Genomic DNA, 20,908 nt, shown 5'->3' with positions numbered 1-20,908 from the left:
CCCAGATGACTCCCTGATATTTCACATTCAACATGCCCTAAAATGAGTTCTTCATCTTACCCCCATAACCTGTCCTTCTTTCCAACTTCCCTGTTCCCATCAATAATAACATCATCTTCTTAGTCACCCAATTTCACAATTTTGGCAATATTTTTTACTCTTTCCACTCTCTCACTCTCATGTCTAATCCATAGTAAAGTCCTATTGATTCTCCCTTCACATTTTAGGCACCTTCCTCTTCTCTCCACTCACAGTACCCAGCACCCTAGTTCAGGCCCTCACCTCTTCTCATATGGATCATTGCAATAATCTCTTACCTGGCTATTATGCCTCTAGTCTTTCTCTCCTCCAATCTATCCATCACACTGCTACAATACAGTCCTTCTAAAATGCGCAGAACAGAATATATCATTGCCCTGAACAAAAATCATCAAGGACTTCCTGTTGCTTCTGAGATAAAATAAAGATTCCTTACCCTGACATTTGAGACCCTCCACAGTCTGGCTCCAACCTCCTTTTCTGATTTTTTTCATACTTTATCTCTTGTACATTATGTTCCTGCCAAACTACATTGCTGACTATTCCCTAAATTTAACATACTGTCTCTTATCTCTGTGTATTTGTATGAGACTCCATGCCTGGAATGCATCCCCTGCTCTCTGACTTTGAGAATCCTTCTCTTCCTTCAATGCTGTAGAGGCCACCTCTTCTGTGAAGTCTCTCTGGTTCCCACTCCCACTCCTCATCCCTACTGAACATGTTTTCTCCCTCTTCAAATTTTTTGAAGTCCTTTGTCTGGATCACTCTTGGCCCCAGCATACAGCACTTTTTAATCATACTTAACTATTTACATGTAGCATCATCCCTAGTAGAATGTACTACATGACTGTGCCATGTTTCATCTTTGTATTCCCAGCACACAAAATCCAAGGAGGCAGGGAGCTGCCACAGCACACTGTTTGAGAGCCAGTATGGAGGAGTGAGCAGCAAGGTGGTTCCCGAGTCAGAAAGATTTGAGTTCAAATTCTGACCCACATAGGCTGCAGAGAACCCTGAGCATGCCCTATAACCTCTCAGTGCTGGGGGAAAAGAAGGTGCCAACTTTCATTGATAGAGGGAGTTTCCTTACTAGGATTTCCCCATACCAGGGAAATCACACATCTAGCAAAAAAAAAAATCATATTGTTGACTCCTAATGAGCTTTGGATGGAACCTGTGATTTCAACAGTATAAGGAACTCCAGTGAGAAAATTCCATGTACCAATGCAAATCCACACCTACCCTGACGAAAATTCTAATCTTATAGAGTTTGCTAAATATACTTAACATGTATACATATATAACATATATAAATATATATGCCATATATTATATATAATATACATGTATATTATATTATGCACATTATAATACTATATATATATGTTACCTGTATATGTGTATTGTGTATATTGTATTTAAGCAGAAAAAAGAGAGTTGGCTAGAACACTGGAAAGTTAAGTAGCTTGTCCAGGATCACACATCCAGTATGTTCATACGCAGGACTTGAACCCAGCTTTCCCCAATTCCTGAGGCCAGTATAGAATATCATCAGACCCATCTCCCCTAGAAGCCAGGGGTTTAAACAATGTGGCCCTCCTGCCCAACTATATAAAGCAATTCTTGAATACATCTTAATAATGAAAGAAAATCAACAGAGTCCAAAGTAGAAAATAAACCTAAGGAGGGGCTTTTTCAAGGTTTTCCCTTAAAACACACCCCAGGTCAGTTCCCCTCCAGTATTTGAGTACTTCCTGTCTTCCCATGTTTTTTGATACACTCCGGTGAGTCCTTCTTACATTGTGAATTCTCTATAAGATAAAATAAAGGGTACCCCATATCTGGTTTTCATATTCTACTCTGGGTGCTATCAAAGCTAGGGACCCCTTTTACCCATATTTGGGGAAACCTATACAACTCCCGATAAAACCAAAAAGAACGAAAATCTCCCTCATAGGATCAAAGATTTAGGGCTGGAAGGGGCCTTAGAAGTCATCTGATTCACCCTCATCATTACTGAAATGGGAAAACTGAGGCCCAGAGTGGTTACAATTTGTTCAAGGTCTCTTAGGAATGAAGCAGCAGAGCTGAGATCTCACCAGAGATCCTCTGACTTCAAATCATTCTTCATTCTCTGCATCATGGGGCCATTGATGGGTTAGCCCTCAGGATTGGAACCAAGAGCCTGGGCCATGGGAAACAATGATTTTGTATTTAGTTTGCACATATTTTGCATTTCCTTATCTGTGTAAATGCTGATCCTCCTCCCCATCTTCTCCTTCCCTACAGAATATAAGCTCTCTGAGAACAATGACTATCCTTATTTTTGTCTTTGTATCCCTCGTGCCTAACCCAGTGTCTGGCACAGAGTACAAATGTAATAAATGGTTGTTAAAATGAGTTTAATTAAAATTGTGCTTTGTAAACCTTAAAGTCCTATGTAAGCCATTGTTTCATATTTTATTAATGACCATGACTTAGATGAAGACAGAGATGGCATATTCATCAAGTACAAAACTGGACAAGATAACTAATGGTTGGATGACTGAATACACATACAAGATGAACTCAATAGACTGGAATATTGGAGTTGAAACCAAGAAGATGGAATTCAATTGGGATAAAATCCTTCATTCTAGGTTTTAAAAAAATCAACTATACAAATGCAGTCTGGGGAAGTTCTTTGTAATTGGTCACTTGAAATTTTGCTTGATTCCAAACTCAGTGGGAGCTAATAATGGTGCTTTTTTTTCCTTGCATTGATAAGTTAAAGGGAAGTAATAGTTTCATCCTACTGTGCATTTGTCAGACCACTTCTGGAGCACTGTGATCAGTCTTGGCTTCTACATTGTAAAAGATAAATTGACAAATAGTGCTCTCATTGCTTTATTCTCGCTCACTGTCACACTTATGTGTGCATTCAATGCCTTCCCTTCCACTCAGCTCTCAATTATTTTCAATCTGGCTTCTATGGACACAGAACCAAATCCCAAGGCTTAATTAATCTTCATTTTCTTTGATTTTTCAAACAGCTGCTGACACTGAGGTAGTGGTATGTGAAGGAGTAAGTAGGGTTTGGCAAGAGCATAAAGTATGAAAAAAAATGTGTAATGAGGCTGAAAAGGTAAGTTAGAGCCAAGTTGTAAACGGCTTAACATTCCAAATAGTTTTTATTTGATTCTGGAGTCAACAAGTAGCTACTGGAGTTTGTTCAGTAAGGAGCTGACATGGTCTAATCTGCACTTAAGGAAATCCACTTTGGTGATTATGTGGAAGTTGGATCGAGTTGGGAGAGGCTTGAGGCAGAGTCCAATGAGGACATTGCAATAATTCTAGAAAGTGGTGATGAGAGGCTGAGTGAGGTGGTCGCTGTGTGACCAGAGAGAAAAAGTAAGATTCGAGAGATGCTGTGAAGGTAGAAACAGCAAGATCTGACTACTGAACAAATACGAGATGAAAGGAAGTAAAGACTGGAAAATAAGGCTGCGGTTATGAACTGGGAAGAATGGCAGTGCCAAATATGGAAGAGGGCTGGGGTTTGGGGAGAAAGATGATGCTCTGTTTTGGACATTTTGAGTTTTGAATTCCTCAAGGATGCCCCATTTGAAATGTCTGATAGGCAACTGGTAAAGCTCAGAGGGTAGAGTCAGACTGGATATCTGGGAGTGATCTGCACAGAGATATAATTAAACCCATGGGATCTGATGAAGTTACCAAGAGAAAGTAATGATGGAGAAGACTTAAGACAGGACCTTAGAGGAACAGGGGAAGAATAGGGGACACAATATGGGTGATGAGCTAGCAAAAGAGACTAAGAAGGAGTGCTCACAGGTAGGTGAGCCAGGAGTAGTACTATTAAAAACCGAAAGAGGTTAGAGTATCTAGATGAAGATCAGGTTCAACAGTGTCAAATATGGCTGATGGGTCAAGAGCAATTAGGCCTGAGAAAAGACCATGGGATTCGGCAATTTGGTAACTTCAAAAGTAGGTAGTGAAGTGGATAGAGCACCAGGCCTAGAATCAGGAACACTTGAGTTCAAATCTAGAAAGCAGATCAAAAAAACCTGTGCATGCAGCATTCTTGTTGTTGGGCGATCCTATGTTGCAACAATTCGGCTAGCAGCTGCTGCAGGGGTGAAAAAGCAACACAAGCCCAACAACAAGAATGCTGCATGCACAGGTTTTTTTGATCTGCTTTACTAAGGAAAGTAGCATTAAGGGGTTAACAATCTTATTTCAATCCAACATACAAATATCATTCACTTAGTTCAGGGGAAAAAGCCAGCACCCTGAACTTCAGAGCAAATACAAACAAATTACAAACATACATTATAAACAGACCAATTACAATTCATCATTACCAAGAAACCATCAACATCCAGGTGGGCTGGGAGACTCTTAGAGCAGCTGCCTAGAGTCCCGAGCCTCCAGGAATGAAAGCCTCAAGCAAATAGCTCTGTTCTCTCTTTTTATACACTCTTTAGCCATCATCAAAGTCATCTGAGCGACCAGAACTCAAGCTCCTACTATTGGCTCTGGTCTTAGCAACTCCCCTTAGGACCCTGAGGGCTTCATGCCCACATAGGCTTAGCACCTAGTAGACAGGGGTTTAGGCCTGGGGCTTTGCACCTAGTAAGGCTCAATCAAAGACAATTAATTTATCATTCTCAAACAGTAAAAAGTCCCAACTTAATTCATATTACACCCTAGGCAAGTCACTTAACCCCATTTGCCTCAGTTTCCTCATCTGTAAAATGAGCTGGAGGAGGAAATGGCAAACCACTCCAGTATTTTTGCCAAGAAAACCCCAAATAGGGTCACAAAGAGTTGAACATGACTGGAAAACAACCTATTTCAAAGAGAGCAATTTTAGTTAAATGATGAGATGAGAAGACAGAGTACAAAGGATTAAGGAGAGGATAGAGAGGATAGGAAATGGAAGCAATGGGTAGACAGTTTTTAAAGAGTATAGCTGAGTCAGACAATAAGCATTTATTAAGTGCCTACTGTATGCCAAGCACTATGCTAAGCACTGGGAGTACAAAGAAATGCAAAATATTGTCCCTAACCTCAAGGATCTCACAATGAAAGGAAGGAGAGATTAGATTCAGTCCCAGGGGACCCTGTTTCCAAAGAGAGAATTCATGCTTTTTTCTCATTGTTTTTGGCTTATTATGCCCTCATCCCACCACAAAATTCTGGGGACAATCTCAGGTTTGCTCATGTCTAGATTTTCCCCTTGCTATTATTTGTCCTTCATTTTCAAAGAGGACCAATGGCATCATGTGAGTGAAGTCTTGATCTGCAAGTGAGTTGGATTTAAGGGAGGCAGAGCTGCACAAAGTCATCAGCCTCACTCTCTCTCCCAGAGTCATCAAAGTCTAGAGGCAGGACAAAAGTCAGGACATCTGGTGATGACTTGGGATGCAGTAGATGACTTTGGAAACTTCAATAGCTGACCAAGCTCTAAGTGCTCCACAATGCCTTCTTCAGCCACCTTCCTGGCAGTTGGAACAGGTTGTTTTCATCTGCCCATTCCACCTGTGGGGAAGTCTTTCCATGCTTGGGGTAGACGCACCCCAACTCACTGATGTTTGAGATCCTCAATCTGGTTTAGCCCATCAACCAAGGCAGTTTTACCGAGCTGTGGCCACATGGATGAGCAGTCCTGAAAAGAGCTCAGCAAGCCCTCCCACCAGAGGTTCTAATTCTCCTTAACACCCCATACACCCCCGTACACTGCAGAGTATGGGTGGGAAGGAAGGGAGGGGACTGTTTCAACAAAGTATAGCTAGTGCTAGAAAGGACAGCTAGAGATGCAGTGTAATTTGAGGGCAAGAGAGGAAAGAGAAAGAAATAAGCATTTACATAGCACCAATTATGTGCCAGGCACCATGTATTTTTTACAAATATCTCATTGGATCCTCTATATAATAATGTATGATCCATGATATAGTTGTGTGATTATTATAGTGCAATAAAATTAATCTTCTTTTTGCATAGATCCAATCATTTACTCCCTTGCTCAAAACCCTTCCATGGTTCCCTGTGGCCTTTAGACTCCCTTGCTGCAGGTATTCAAAGTCCCCCACAATCTGGCACCAGCCCCATCTTTGCAAACGATCCCACTTCACCATAACTTCAGCTGAATTGGACTATTTATCTCCTAAATGCAACCTATGTTGTCTCAACACCATACCTTACTTTGGCTAATTCCTGTGCCTGTATTGCCTTCTCCCACATCTCTGCCCAAGGAAATCCCATCCACGCTTTAAAGGTCATTTCAAATTCCATCTCCTCTATTATGCCTTCCTCTATCTCCTCCCCCAACTCAGACTTCACAAAACCCTTATCTATTGATCATGTATTATTTCATATTATGGTTACCATAGTGGTCTGACTACAGGCTGCATTTCCCCCCCAAAAAAAAAATCTGAACTGAACAAAACCTGGGTGTGGCCTATATAATCAACATTATTTTTCTGACTATAACCTGAAAGTTATCCTTTCTGAGAGCTCTTAAATTAGTGGTGTGCCCTATATTCAGGAGCAGCCAGCATCTGGACCAATGTGGTATATGTATATCATATTTTCCTACCAGACTGTGAGCTTCATAATAGTAAGAATAACTCACATGGGGTGTGTGGGGTGTTCAGGGAGGACTAGCAGCTCTGGTAGGAGGGCTGCCAAGCCCTGTCCAGGGCTGCTCACCCACCTTTGGTGTCCACCTTCATCTAGCTCTCACCTGTTGCTCCAAAAAGCTGTAGCCCAGTAAAGTTGTCCCCATAGACAGGTTAAACCAGGTTGAGGATAACCAACATGTCTCAAGCCTGTGAGTTGGGGCATGTCTACTCTAAACTTGTGAAGACTTCCCCTGGCAGAATGAGTAGACGAGAACGATTTGTTCCAACAGCCATGAAGGTGGCTAAAGTTGGTGCGGCGGAGAACTTAGAAGAGTTTGGTCAGACATCGAAGACACCAAGGTCATCCACTGCATCCCGAGTCATCACCAATCATCCTGGCTTTTGTCCTGCTGCCAGACTTTGATGACTCTGGAAGAGTGAGGCTGATGACTGTGCAATTCTGCCTCACAAATCCAAGTTACTGCAAGTCAAGTCGTCATATCATGATATCATCCATCCTCTTCAAAAGAAAGGACAAAGAACAGTAACTGTGCTTTAAGGTTTGCAAAGCACTCTACATCCATGATCTCATTTTAGTCTCACAATCACCTAGGAGTCAGACACTGTAGGCAATGATTACCACGCTTTTACAGATGAGATAATAAAACACAAAGAGGCTGAGACTTTGCCTTGGAACACTTAATTAGGACAGTGAAAGAAGTAAAAATAATTGAGGGAAGTGGTGAAGTTTAGCCTGGAGAAGAAAAGGTAAACTAAGACAGAGGCATGATTGATTTTTTATAATATTTGAAGGACTATGGTGCAGAAGATAACTTTTCCTTGATGTTCCAGAAGACAGAATTTTTAGCACCAATTGATGAAAGTTATATGGCAACAAATATTGAGTCAATATAAAGAAGAATGAGTAGTCAGAGCTCTCCAACAACAGAACAGAATTCCTCCAGAAGTAGTGACTTCTCCACCCCTACCGGGGGCTGAATGGCCCAAAAAAGTAGGTATATTGTAGAAAGGGATTCCTGCATTGAGGTCTTACTAGAAAGGTCACTTCCAGTTCTAAGAGAAGGTGCTCCCAATGTAGAGAAAAGCCTGCTATCATTCTCCTCCAGGCGCTTCCATGCACTCTGCACAGAGCTTTTACCATTCACTTATATTCATGTTGTCTCACTTATCAGTTCCTTGAGAGCCTTTGTCTTTCTTTGTATCCTCAGTGCTCAGTACAGTGCACGGTACGTGGCAAGCCCCTACTAAATGCTCGGCAACTGAGTGCACATAGTAAATTATTATTAATAGCAAATAATTACTATCACTTTTTTGGCTTCAGTCCATCAATCAAATCCTGCCCTTGTACAATAGAGATGTACTATATTTGGGTCACGATGTACTACTTTCCTAACATTATATGAAATTAAGTTGATTTTTAAGTATTTTAAGTATTTAAGTATCATACTTCGTGCCAGGGACTGGAAAAGACAAAAACCAGTTAGATAGTCCTTGCCTTCGTGGAGATCACAGTCTGGGGTATGGTGGGGGGGGGGGGGGGGAGAGGAACACGTCCCCAGATAATTAAGTGCAAAATAAGCCTAAAGTAATTGGAGGGAAGGTGGAGAAGGATGCTTAAAACTGGGGAACAGGAGCTGAGGGACAAGAAAGACCTCTCGTGGGAGGCAGCATTGAGCCTTGAACGGAGCTAGGGTACCAAAAGAAAAATGTGAGGAGGAAGAGCATTTCAACCTGGGCAAAGGCAAGGAGTAAAGGTCAGAGATGAAATGTCAGGTGGGGGAGTTACAGCAAGAACATAGATATTTAAGTATTAACTATGTACCAAGCATTGCGCTAAACGCCGGGTATAATACAGGAAAACAAGGCAGTCGGGTCCCCTTATGTGAGGCGCCTTCTTTATGAGATTCCCTCCGAGTTTCTTGCATGGATCTTGTACACACAGCTATTTGCATGTCTCCCCCACCCACCCCACCCCCATTATACTCTGGCCTTTCTTTGTAGCCTCAGCCCTTCTGTGCCTGGCACATAATAAGAGCTAGATAAATGCTTGCTGACCCATGGAGCTTATGTCCTCATGGGGAATGACAATGTCTGGCCGGGAAGGTGAGAGGGAGGCAGGGGAAGGAAGGGGACGGCTGGGGGCAATGCCACAGGTAAGGTGGAGGGGGTGAATTAAACATTGGTTAAAGATCTACACGCCAAGACGTTAAGCTTCAGACAACGGACGAACTGCAAAATTTTACAGTTCCTGACCTCAAGGAGCTCCCAATCTAGCAAGGAAGACAGCATGCCAACAAGTAAGTGTAGGATAAACTGGAGGTAATCTACAGAAGGAACGAGCTAGCCTTGAGGGGGACTGGAAAGGGTGGGATTTTAGTTGAGATTAGAAACGTCGAGGAGGAAGGAAGAGAAAGGGAGGAGGAGGAGGAGGAAGAAAAGGAGAAGGGGGGAGGGGAGGAGGAGGGGAGAAGGGAGAAAAGAGGGGGAGAAGGAGGGAGAGGGGAAGAGAAAGGGAAGAGCGGCGGGGGGAGAAGGGTGTAGGAGGGCCAGCAAGCGTAACGTCTTGTGCAAACAGCCAGTATAGGGGGTCTTCAGGAACCGGGGTAAGGTGTAAGAAGACTGGGGAACAGACCAGGTTCTGGCAGGCTTTATATTTGAGCCCTTGGAAGTTACTGTGTCGGGGGCGCCAGGTGCGCTTTAGGACGATAGCTCCAATGACTAGCGGAGAGAGCCTAGAAGCAGGGAAGCCGAGCCGGCCTTAGCCCCCTGCGGGTGAGTCACAGGGCGGGGGTTTCTTCAGGTGGGAGAAGAAGATGCTTCTGGAGCGAGGTAATCTCCCAGGCCTCGGAGCCGACCCTAGGCAGCAAAGGGGCACCCAGCCCTAGCGCACGCCGCTCCCATGGCAACAGCTCGCCCCAGCGTCGTCACGTGCCGCAAACCCTACCCCCCCCCCGGGGGGGCGTGGCTTTCTCGAGGAACAGCTGACAGACCGGGATGGCGGCGGAAACCTAGAGCAGAGGGTATGGCTCGGGACCTCGAAGGAGTTGGGTGGGACACGGCCTAGAAAGTCACCTGGGCCTGCGGGGGCCGTCGGACTACGTTCCCCAGGCTGGAAACGGGCAGTTTGGAGGCACGTGGGGTTGCCAAGCTTTCTTGGTGTGATTGGGCGGGGCTGGGGGTCCCCGTAGCCAATGGTAATCCGAGGGGGCAGTGCCTATGGTGCGCCGAAGACCTATCAAGGAAAGGGGGAGTGGCATGCGGGCGGAGAAGGAGAAGAGAGGACTGACCGGGGGAGGGGGGAGGGGGGTGTGGAAAGTGCTTGCCGGCCCCGCCCCGTCTTCCGAAACCGCCTAGCATCCTCGGCCGCCGCCGCTGCCGCCGCCGCAGTGGGCGATCGGGCGCGTTGAGCGCGGGGTGACGCTCCGCCACTGGCTGGAAGGTGAGTGCCGGGAGCCCGGCGGAGACTCGGGTTGGGGCGCTGACGGAGCATCTCGGGGCAGGGGAGGGTCCGACTAGCGGAGTACGGCTGCGGGCTCCTTGCGGCGCGCGCGCCCCCCGGGGCAGGGACCTGGACGGGAGCGCGCCCCCCCCCAACAGCCTCGCGCCAGGTAGTGGCGGGGGGAGGGGGAGCGGCGCGCGCTCCAGGGCCGGCGTATCGGAGCATGCGCGCCTCCGCGGGGTGGGGGGTGGGGGGAGCAGTGCGCGCCCCAGGCAGGGGGTGGGGGGCGGAGCAGCGTGCGCCCGGTGCCGGGGGGTGGGGGGAGGGCAGGTGGGCAGGCCGAGGCCCCAGCAGGTGGAGCGCGGGCCGGTGGGCGGCCCGACAGGATGCTCAGGATGGGAAAGTTTGTGCGGGTCCCCGGGGCGGGGCCGAACGGTGCCCCCCCACAGCGCCCCTCCCCCCTGCCCAGTTCCCGCAGCAGAAGGACCACCGCCCCGACCCACCATGGCCGATGAGATCGACTTCACTACAGGAGACGCCGGGGCTTCCAGCACATACCCGATGCAGTGCTCGGCCCTGCGCAAGAACGGCTTCGTGGTGCTCAAGGGCCGGCCCTGCAAGATCGTGGAAATGTCAACTTCGAAGACTGGCAAGCATGGCCACGCCAAGGTGACCGCGCCCGCCGGGGCCCCCCCGCAGCCCCGGGCCGCCCCTTCCTCCCCGGCCGGAGCCCCGGAGAAGCCGCCCCGGCCGGCCGGGCTGCTGACCAGCCGCGGGGAGGGTCCGTGCGTTTGGGAACCCGCGTCCCCCAATGCCATTCCTCTAGACAGGGCTCCCTTTGTCCGGCCGTGCGGCGCGCCGGCGTTCCGGTGGTAGTTTGGCGGAGTTAGGAACCTCGCGCTCGCACCGCTGGCTTTGGACCCTTGCGATGCTCTTGTCAGGTGGAGTCAGACGACCACTATTGATTAAGCGGCTACTCTATTTCAGGCTGTGCTAAGCACTGGTGGGGATACAAAGAAAGGAAAAAACAGCCCCTGCCCTCCAGGAGCAATGTGCAAACAACTGTGCAAACGAGAATCCTATCTGTATGAGCTCAGGCAAGCCGCTTTTACTTCCCTGGGCCTCTGTGCTTCGTCTCTAAAATGAGGGGGTTTGGATTAAAGGGTCTCCCAGTGCCCTTTTAGCTCTAAATCTGTGACCCCCATTGGTCTCCCTGCCTCACGCCTCTCCCCCCATCTTATCTGATCTGCTCCCCAGAAAGTGTCTGAGTAAGCTTCCTAAATCATAAGTGACCCCCTTACTTCCTACCTAGGAAGCACCAAGGCTGTCCATTGCCTTCTGAGGTCCTGATGCCCACCGACCCTTTGAGCTTCCTCATGCCTGACTCTCTTTCCAGCATTCCTGAAGTCCACCCTAGCCAGCTTTCCTGCTGCTCCTCCCACGATAGTCCAGGTTCCTGCCCTTTGCAGGGTCTGCTCCCCTGCCTCCTTGCTCACTTTACCACCTCCTTCAACATCTTTGAAGCTTCAGAGTTCAACTCAGAAGCCATCCCCAACATGAGGCCTTATCCTATCCCACCCCACCCCCACCCCTTCTGCCAGTGTCTGTCCTCCAAGATTAACTTGTGTTTCTTTTGTACTTACTGTATCCTCTGATGGAACTTAAAACTCCTTAAGTACCAGAACATTTGCATTTTTGTCGTAGTATGTAATGTGCCAAAGGAGGGTGGGAGGAACTCTCATTTTTTCTTAAAGATAAAAACATATTTCCTATGAGAGAGGGGAATTTAAAACAGTAAAATTGATATTTTGCTCTCAAAGTAAATTAAATTAAATATTGAATGGGGCAAAAATTTAACATGCTCCCTTTATGTGTTAGGTTCACCTGGTTGGAATTGATATCTTTACGGGCAAAAAATACGAAGATATTTGCCCTTCTACTCACAACATGGATGTTCCAAATATCAAGAGAAATGATTACCAAGTAAGTAATTGTCTCTCAAAAGATTTTTTTCCTTAAAGATACACATGGTTTGTTAGAAGTTATATATGCCAGGGTACTTTCATTTATCCCTTGCTTCTAAACAAGAAGGAAATATAAGGAAAATATCCATCATATACACTGGAAGGGGAGAAAGGGTGATTTTCATATTTCAGCAGTAGAGTTAATGTTAACTCTTTTTAAAAAATTACTTTCACTTTGTGTAAAGTTGAATTATAATTTTAAAACATTATTTAGTGATCTACAGAACAAGTGATGATTGCACATGAAATCGTTTCTTGAAGTGAGTGGGTCCAAAGTTTCATAAAGTTAAATGAAACTGCTACTTTACACTTGCTACAAAAAGTCCAAATTTCATAAAACAAGATACCTTCCTTCCACTTGGGATGCTTTATTTTTGATCTGGTTGGCTAATCACGAGTGCAAAATCTTCAAGTAGAAGTTGGCCTCACATTGGGGTAAGTTTCATGCCAGCCAGGGTTACATATTAACACAAAAGGATGTCTCATACTTAGCTAGATGAAAAAACTTTAGAACCTTGTAAAACATAAGTCATCAAAGACCCATAGGCACAAAAATACTTATACTGCTCTTTTTGTGGTGGCACAGAGTTGGAATCTAAGGGGAATGGCTGAGCCAGTAACAGCATATTAATGTGAATGGAATACTATGATGCTGTTAGAAATGACAAAAAGGGGAGTTTCAGAAAAACCTGGGAAGACTTATTTGAACTGATGCAAAATGAAGTGAGCAGAACTAGAACAGTGACACCAGTATTGTAATGAGAACCAACTTTCAATGACTTAGCTACTGTGACCAATACAAAGATCCACAACAATCCCAAAGGACTTATAATGAAATATGCTATCCAACCTCCAGGGAGAGAACTGATGAACTCAGAGCGGATGGAAGCATACTTTTTTTTCCTTTTCTTTAGTATTTTTTTTTCTTTTGGAATATGACTAATGCAAAAATATGTTGTGTGTGGCTTCATATGTATAATGAGTATTATAATTCTTGACTAAGGAGGGAGGGAGGAAAGAATTTGAAACTAAAAATAAAAAAAAATTTGAATTTTTAAAAAGGAAGAGTTTAGACAACAAATTTTTCTAAAAGATGATAAAGACTAGATCATTGTGTTTTATTCGTGTTGCCTTTTTATATAAAAAGATTATTTTTAAAAAACAAATTCTCACTGAGTGGAAGGGAATGAAGACAGTTATAGTTTGAGTCTTCTCCTTATACTATTCATTGACTGTATTGTGACTGGCAGCATGAATAATTGTGCTCTTGGGTTTCAATTCCAATTACACATTTAATTCTAACACTTAGTCATAGTATTTGCTCCTTGGGAAATAGTAAGAGCCAAACATAACTAAACTCAAAGGATGCACACTTGGTCAACACTTTACATATAGTCTTTTTTAACCTGTGCCATCCTATAGAGTTTAAATGCCACCCATGGCCATATGTATGTTATTTCACTTTCAAATTTGTGATATATTGTGCATATCAAGGAGGGAGAAATAAAAATGCTGATTATATTTCACAGAAGGAAATGTAAATTCGGATTGTTACATTCACTATCTTCCACTTCGAATGCAATTGCTTGTTATGTCTTTGCATGGTATCATTATACACACATGCACGTTTAATGTGACAAGGATGTGATCTAGAAAAGAACACTAAAAGTGGAAGAAAGTTTATTTTCTTTAACAAAACTTAGTCATTCATCCCTCTGGTTCACCCCTAAATAGTGGTGATGATTGTGTGTACATTTTGCTTTTATTTCAAATCAGGTCAACTGAACAGATTTATGTGCTCCCACTGTATGAAGAGAGAGGTTGGTGCTTGTGCTTGGTTTAGAGAGACAGAAAGTGAGACTACACGTGGTCCTTACCTACCCTTTCAAAGCTTATACAGTCCATCAGGGTGGGAGAGGCAACATGAAAGGGGAGGAGGGAAGAGAAGGAGGTAAGGCATGGCCACAGATAGAGATGATGTCAATACCTAATAATAAAATGTTACATGGTGGTATATTAGAAACAAAGCAAAGCGTTCTGGGAAGACCAAGGCACGATCTGGTTGAAGAATAAGGGAATGGGGAAGAAACATGTCGTCAAGGAGGTGACATGTAACATGGGCTTTGAATGATGGGTGGACTTTATGAGGGAAAAATTATTTGCTTATTTATTTATTACAAGAGTTGGTTGGGAAGAGAATGAATAGCCTTAGTCCAGGCTACTAGTAATATGCGGAATCCTCAAATCACTGAGGAGAAAGACCGAAGGTTAACATAGTTTAGTACTGGTTGTATTGATGTTTGTTGTTAAGGCACTGTAGGATCCTCCTTTCTGTTACTTTATATCCATTCTGGAGCTAAATGAAAGACTGATCTTGTTTAACGGGTTCAGCCACACTCCTTCCTTCACTTTTACGTAGGAAGCCCTTGTAACACACTCAACTAAAAATCTCAACCCTGGAGTTGTACTTTGGTAGGAAATGAGGAATCTTGTTCTTTCTGTACTCTCCTATTGAATGAAGCCTACAAAATTCTAAACTTGCTTATTAGAGGATTGCATTTGGTATCTATCTTGGTATTGCCCTCAGCGGTTAGTGCAGGCCTTTGTATGTGGCTATTTCATCTGTATTTGTTGAGTTAACTCTTATTTTTATACTCTCTCCACAGAGTGAGAAATACTTGTCCATTTCAGTAATTGAAAAGCAGATTTAAGCTTCAGGTTTATTATAATTTCCTTTGTCTATTCTTCCTTCTGTTTGGTTCAAAGCTACCATGGGAAAGGATTGCTAGTTGCTATGAATTCTGTTTCTTAAAAAAATAGATTTTTATTCATATATTTCGTTTTTACATAGTTCTCAGTATCTTCCCTACCCCTCCCAGGGAGCCATTACTTATAACAAATAATTTTTTTTGAAAAGGAAGAAGAGATTAACAAAAACTGCAGATACAGTCTGTTAGAGGCATGTCTCACACTTATGGATCCCCGACTCTGCAGAGAACTTCTTCTCTCATAGCTCTTTGGGGAGCCATTTAGTCATTATAATTTCACAAAAGTTGGTTTTGGGGGGGCAGCTAGGTGGAGCAGCGAGTAGAGCACCGGCCCTGGAGTCAGGAGGACCCAAGTTCAAATGCGGCCTCAGACACTTGACACACTTACTAGCTGTGTGACCTTGGGCAAATCACTTAACCCCAATTGCCCTGCCTTCCCCCCTCCAAAAAAAAATTGGTTTCAGTGACTTTTCTCTTGTTCTTTCTACTTATGTTATAGTGTTAGTCATTGTATATTGTTTTCTGATCCTGCTTAATTCACTCTGCCTCAGTTTGTATAAGTCTTTCCATGGTCCTCTCTATTCATCACATTCATTGTTTCTTATAGCACAGTAATATTCTCTTACATTCAGAAACTGCAATTTATTTATCCAATACATAAATGATGAACAACTAGATTCTTTCCCGTTTTTTACTATCCCCAAAAGTGATGTAATTAATATTTTAGTATAGATGGAGACTTCTTTTTTGTCAGTGACCTCCTCGTTGTGCTCTGGGATCTCTGGGTCAACAGATATGAACATTTTGGTCATTTTATTTGCATAATTCTAAACTTCTTTCTAGAGTGGTTGTACCAGTTCACAACCCCATCAACAGTGCATTAGAGTGTCTGTCTTTCCTCAACTCCTCAAACATTTGATCTTTTTGCTACCTATCAATTTGTTGGAGGTGAGGTAAAACCTCAGGGTTGTTTTGATTTGCATTTATCTTTTTAGTAATGTTTTAGTAATGTTTAGTGATGTTGAAACATCCTTTGATATACATATGTTGTTTATAGTTTGTTATTTTTCTTGTGATACTTGTTTGTTCATACTTCTTTATTGGTAAATGGTGTTTGATCTTTCTCTTAGGTGTAAAAGCATATATATTTCTGCTATATAGCTTGGATACCAAACCTGTTCATTTTATATATTTGATGCAAAGATTTCTTCCCAGTCACCCATTTTTTCCTTATCCTAGATATGTTAATATTATTTGTGCAAAAGCTTTTAAATTTCACATAATCAAATTATCTGTTTTATGGTTTTTAATTGCCCTTATCCCTTATTTGGTTAAAAATCCACCCCATAAATATGAAACGTATATGATCTTTTCTAATCATTTAATCGTATGATGGATCTATTTTGAATTGCTGCTGTAACATGTTGGCCTAAGGGTAATTTCTACCAGATTGCTGTCTTAATTTTCAGGTTTATCAAATGGGTGATCGAGTTCAATTACTTATGATTCTTCCTTGTCTAATTTGTTCCAGTGGTCTGCTTTCCCATTTTGGAGGGCTGTCAAATGGTTTTGATGATTTCTGCTCTATGATATTGTTTGAGGTCTGAAAGTGCTTATTCTCCCTTCCTTCCTGTCTTCCCCCCCCATATGTTCCATGATTCTAGAGCTTCTGTTCCCCCAAATGAATTGTGTTATTATTTTGTCTAGTTCTGTGAAGTCTCCCTTTGGTAGTGCGTGTAATTAATCAATTAATGGAAGGTAGCTCTTCTACCTTCCATTAGGGGTCAGAGCTAGCTTGGAAGAGAATTGCTAATTGCCATAGATTTTCTAGAATGTAGAAATGATATGAAATGTAGCACTATGTTCAAGTCTGAGAACTGTCCCTGTGGCCTTGGACAAGTTATTTAATCTCTCTGAGTCTCAGTTCTTGCATGAGGATGAGCATAGTGAGCTCTAGTCATCTCCAAGCCAGCAATTATGCTCTTACCATTATTTGCCTGTGGTCTCTTCTCATCGGTTATGGTGTCCTGATTTTAAACAGATTTAAGAGTCAGCTGTGTCATTTTTATATTGTGCTATTATGTGTGCAGTGTTTTTGAGTGTTAACAAACCTCATTGTTAGAGCTTAATCATTGTTAATCACTGTGACCCATTGAATTATACTACAGGTTAGTCTTGTTTAGGCCTTGAAACTTTACCTGGTGACTTCTTGTGAGCTAGTCATCTAGGTTTAAGGATGTGCTTGCGGAAGGGGAGCAGAGCGGAAGTGGAGAAAAAGTGATTCTCTTTCAATGACGCATAGTGGTTTTTTGTTATGGAAAGCTCTTAATGGCTTAATGGTGAAGAAAGGCATCGAAGTCACTGTCACCTTTCTATGCTACATAGTTTGGTCCTGTAGCTCTGTATTCTTTAGTTCAGTGTTACTTTTGATTGGGCTCCAGGAAAACTGGCTCAAACCCATGAGACTAATTTGTATCTGAAAGTTCATTTAATAGCTCAGACAGCCAATGTAATGGTTCACAATGGAAAATAGTACTTTCTAATAAAGAAGTGTACTTAAGCAAACGGACAAAGATGGCCGGGCTGCCTGAAATCAGAGCAAAGGCAAGGCATGTAGGGATGGTCTTGATGCCCACAGCCAGCACTGCAAACTTTCAGGCCCTTCCTACCAGAGAGATGCTGCCCCCAGTTTGATCCCCACAATTCTCCCTTCTTTCCTGCTTTGCATTGCATCAAGAAGAGGCTCTTGAAGAAGAAGGTGTTTTCTTTTACTTTTTTTAACAAGATACTTTTTATGTCACTGAGCAGTCAGCCAAGGTAGGAAGATATGTTGCCGCCTCGCAAATGTGATTTCCTTTTTCTTCCAATCTCAGGCAGTACTTTCACAGCTTATTGTGCCACCTGGCCGTGAGAGGCCCGAAATTCTTGAATGGAGTAAAGCAGCCAGAAGGCCTGCAAACAGCACAGGTTTCTCTCCCGGAGCAGCCAGACCGTGATGTTTGGCTTTGCTTTTTGTGTCCCTCCAGGAGCTGTACAGGCTGTATCAAGCACTAGGTTGTAGTTCTCTTCGGAAGGCTGGCATGATAGAAAGCCCCACTCCTGGCCTCACACCGTTATCTCCTTTGGAAAACATGTTAGTTTTTGTTGCAAAAGGATAAGAGCAGGCAGCTTCGATCCCACCATTATTGGTGGGCATTACCTGATACTGTACCATGCACACTGCTCATTGGGGTAGATTGTTCTCTCTGTCCCTGCGGGAGGAGCTGGGCTTCTTACCAGCATCTGCCTACCTCCATCAGGTCAGTCTGCTGGCTCAGCTGTTTTTTGTGGAAACTAATCTCTAGGCTGAAATTTATAGTTGCTGGAGGTAATATGGAGACTATAAATGATGACTTGGGTCATGTTTGTGGTTTTCACCTCTTTTTCTTATCGATTTAAGAACTGGAAAGTGGGGAGGGAGATGATCTTTTCCTTAGAAGTAATGAAAGTGCTGCCTTCTTTATTACAGCTGATTTGCATTCAGGATGGGTACCTATCCCTGCTGACTGAAACTGGTGAAGTTCGTGAGGATCTTAAGGTTCCAGAAGGTGAATTGGGCAAGGAAATTGAAGGAAAATACAATGCGGGTGAAGACGTGCAGGTAAAGATATAATGGAGTATTATTTTTGTGAGGTTTTTGAAATTAGGGGCTTTTTTTAAACAGTTTTTTACAAACTGACACTGTAAGAGTTGGTGTATTCTTGATTTACCTGTATTAAAAAAAGACTTTTAATCCTCAGTAACCTGAAGCTCACCACTGACATCCTCCTCAGCTGTCTAATTGTGGCGTGGAGGTTATCCTAGTTCTTCCAGTGTTCTGCCAATGGGGGCGCACTCATTCTGTCCCTACACAGAAATGGCCTCTGGCCTAGGCCTATTGGTGACCTTGAGGGTCTGAATCAGACCATTTTGGCTAAGATAGGGAGGTTCTTCATTAGAAGGAAAATTAGCCACCAGGGGATAAAATTTTTGGCCCCAATACCTTAGGAAGACTGTATCCTGGGGTGCTGGGATGAAAAAGTGTTGAAGTATAACTTGATATGATGTGATTACAAAGCTTAATTTTTTTCTCAACATTTTAATTTTTCTTGAAAATTAAATGGGTCTCTGGAAAACAACTTGCTCTTTCAGTCCCTTTATAAACAAGTTGGCTGTCCGTTGCTGTGCCTTATTTCAGGTCCATCTTTATCAAAAAACTTTTTAAAAAACTGGATAGTTACTGCCAAATACAAAACACAATTTGAACTTTGTATATCTAATAGGTTTTTAGGAGTTGGAAGAAAATATGCTTTAAGCATGAAGATGACTGTTTCTCTGCCAAATTTAGTCTCAGGTATCAGGATTTAGAGTTGGAAGGGACCACCCCTCATGTTACAGCTGAGGAAGCTGCCCCCTCAGAAATAAGAATGACTTGTTCCAACTTAGCCCCTGAAGTAGCTGATGGATCCTGCTGCTCGTCCCTGCCTTGAAGCAGCACTTACACTCGGAAGCTTGGGACTACCTTGAAAACTCTCCTATGCGGAAAACACCATTTCTGCAGTTTACTTCTCAGAAGTCAGTACTCGGCTGTTGAAAACAGTTGATTCCCAAATATGCTACATGCCAAATATTTTCATCAGTGACAGTTGACAGAGGTTCACTGTTATTTTACAAACCACCAGCAGCTCTAACCTGCCTGTGTTTTTGTCTTTCCAGGTCTCTGTCATGTGTGCAATGAGTGAAGAATATGCTGTAGCCATAAAGCCTTGCAAATAAACAAACCCTCAGGCTCGAGCAAACTGCTTAGGTCTGGCTAAACCCAGGTCTTCACTTTGGTTCTTACTGTCACCAAAGCTCTAGCCTTCCCAAGCAACCTCAACGCCCTTTTTTGGTTTTGGTTTTTTTGTTTGTTTTTTTTTTTCCAGAATAGTGCTGAATTCTAAATTAGTTTTGAAGACAACTGGCAATTTAAAAAAAAATTACTTAGATTTATAATTCTCCATGTATTCTGTAGATTAGTTTCCTTCAACATTCCTAATAGCTGTTAGTTTATGGGTCCAAGAAACTGGATTCTTTTCAGCAGTCATATTGTAATTTGCTTGAGCAAATAATTTAAGCTTTAGTTCGATAGAAGATAAACCAAGGTTATAAATTAAATAATATAGTATCAAAATATCAGAAGTTGGTGAAATTAATGCAGCCTAATTCCAGATTTATTAACTTAAAATAAGGAAGTCTTACAGAATAATTACAGTTTAGAACCGTGTGTGCCAAGCACAATTCTTAAGAGACAAAAAATTACAGTGATTCCAAATTGCCAGTTGCCTTTCAAAAGTTCAAATGGCTATGTGCAACTAACTGTATTACCTCTTATACTATTCTTTGCCACCTTTTGGGCATACTTATTATAATCTTACTCTGTTGTGTCAAAGCCCTGCTTATGGTCAAGGAGGGACATTCAGAATGTTGGGTAAATGTTACAAAGCTGGGTTATCTAATGGGGGCGGAGGGAGTAATTAAAGCTGGAGATTTTCACACGAGGCCTTTGTCTTCAGACTGAAAAGTAGAAAAACGCCATTATAGTTGGCTTTTTCTTTTAGCTCTTTTTTTTGGAAATACTATTAAAAGGAGCAACCAGCTCCTTAAGATAATGTTTGCAGAACTCATGCATTAAGTAAATGCTTGGCTTCTAACGGAATTTTGGCCACTTTAAAACAGAATATTTGGCATGGAAACTTTTGTCAAACGAAATGCCAGAATTTGTTTTAAACTTAACATGAGAAAATTGATTGTCTTCTGCTACTGATGTTTTACACATTTCTCCAAACAAAATCAGATTCATGGTTCAAATGCAGATTTGTGTATGTTTATTTTTTTAAGCGATCATATGTTCTCGTTTGCGAGCAGCTGCCATTTCTGTAGCCACCTTTTTTTAACTGACTATTGTGTGATTTAATTCAGAAACCTAACTAGGAA

At 42.9% G+C, this 20,908-nt stretch overlaps 1 protein-coding gene across 1 annotated transcript; it reads left to right on the top strand.

Annotated features, from left to right (window-relative positions):
• Positions 1-10,073: 10,073 nt before the first annotated feature.
• Positions 10,074-20,678, top strand: EIF5A2 (eukaryotic translation initiation factor 5A2). Its single transcript, XM_036753268.1, has 5 exons — positions 10,074-10,122; positions 10,592-10,791; positions 12,001-12,105; positions 18,423-18,554; positions 19,649-20,678. Exons 2-5 carry the CDS (start codon positions 10,627-10,629, stop codon positions 19,706-19,708), a joined length of 462 nt encoding a protein of 153 aa, XP_036609163.1. The 5' UTR covers positions 10,074-10,122; positions 10,592-10,626; the 3' UTR covers positions 19,709-20,678.
• Positions 20,679-20,908: the final 230 nt, after the last annotated feature.

The sequence above is a fragment of the Trichosurus vulpecula genome, chromosome 4, assembly GCF_011100635.1.
Source record: "Trichosurus vulpecula isolate mTriVul1 chromosome 4, mTriVul1.pri, whole genome shotgun sequence".
Taxonomy (NCBI): domain Eukaryota; kingdom Metazoa; phylum Chordata; class Mammalia; order Diprotodontia; family Phalangeridae; genus Trichosurus; species Trichosurus vulpecula.
This window is presented reverse-complemented; position numbering and strand designations above follow the sequence as displayed.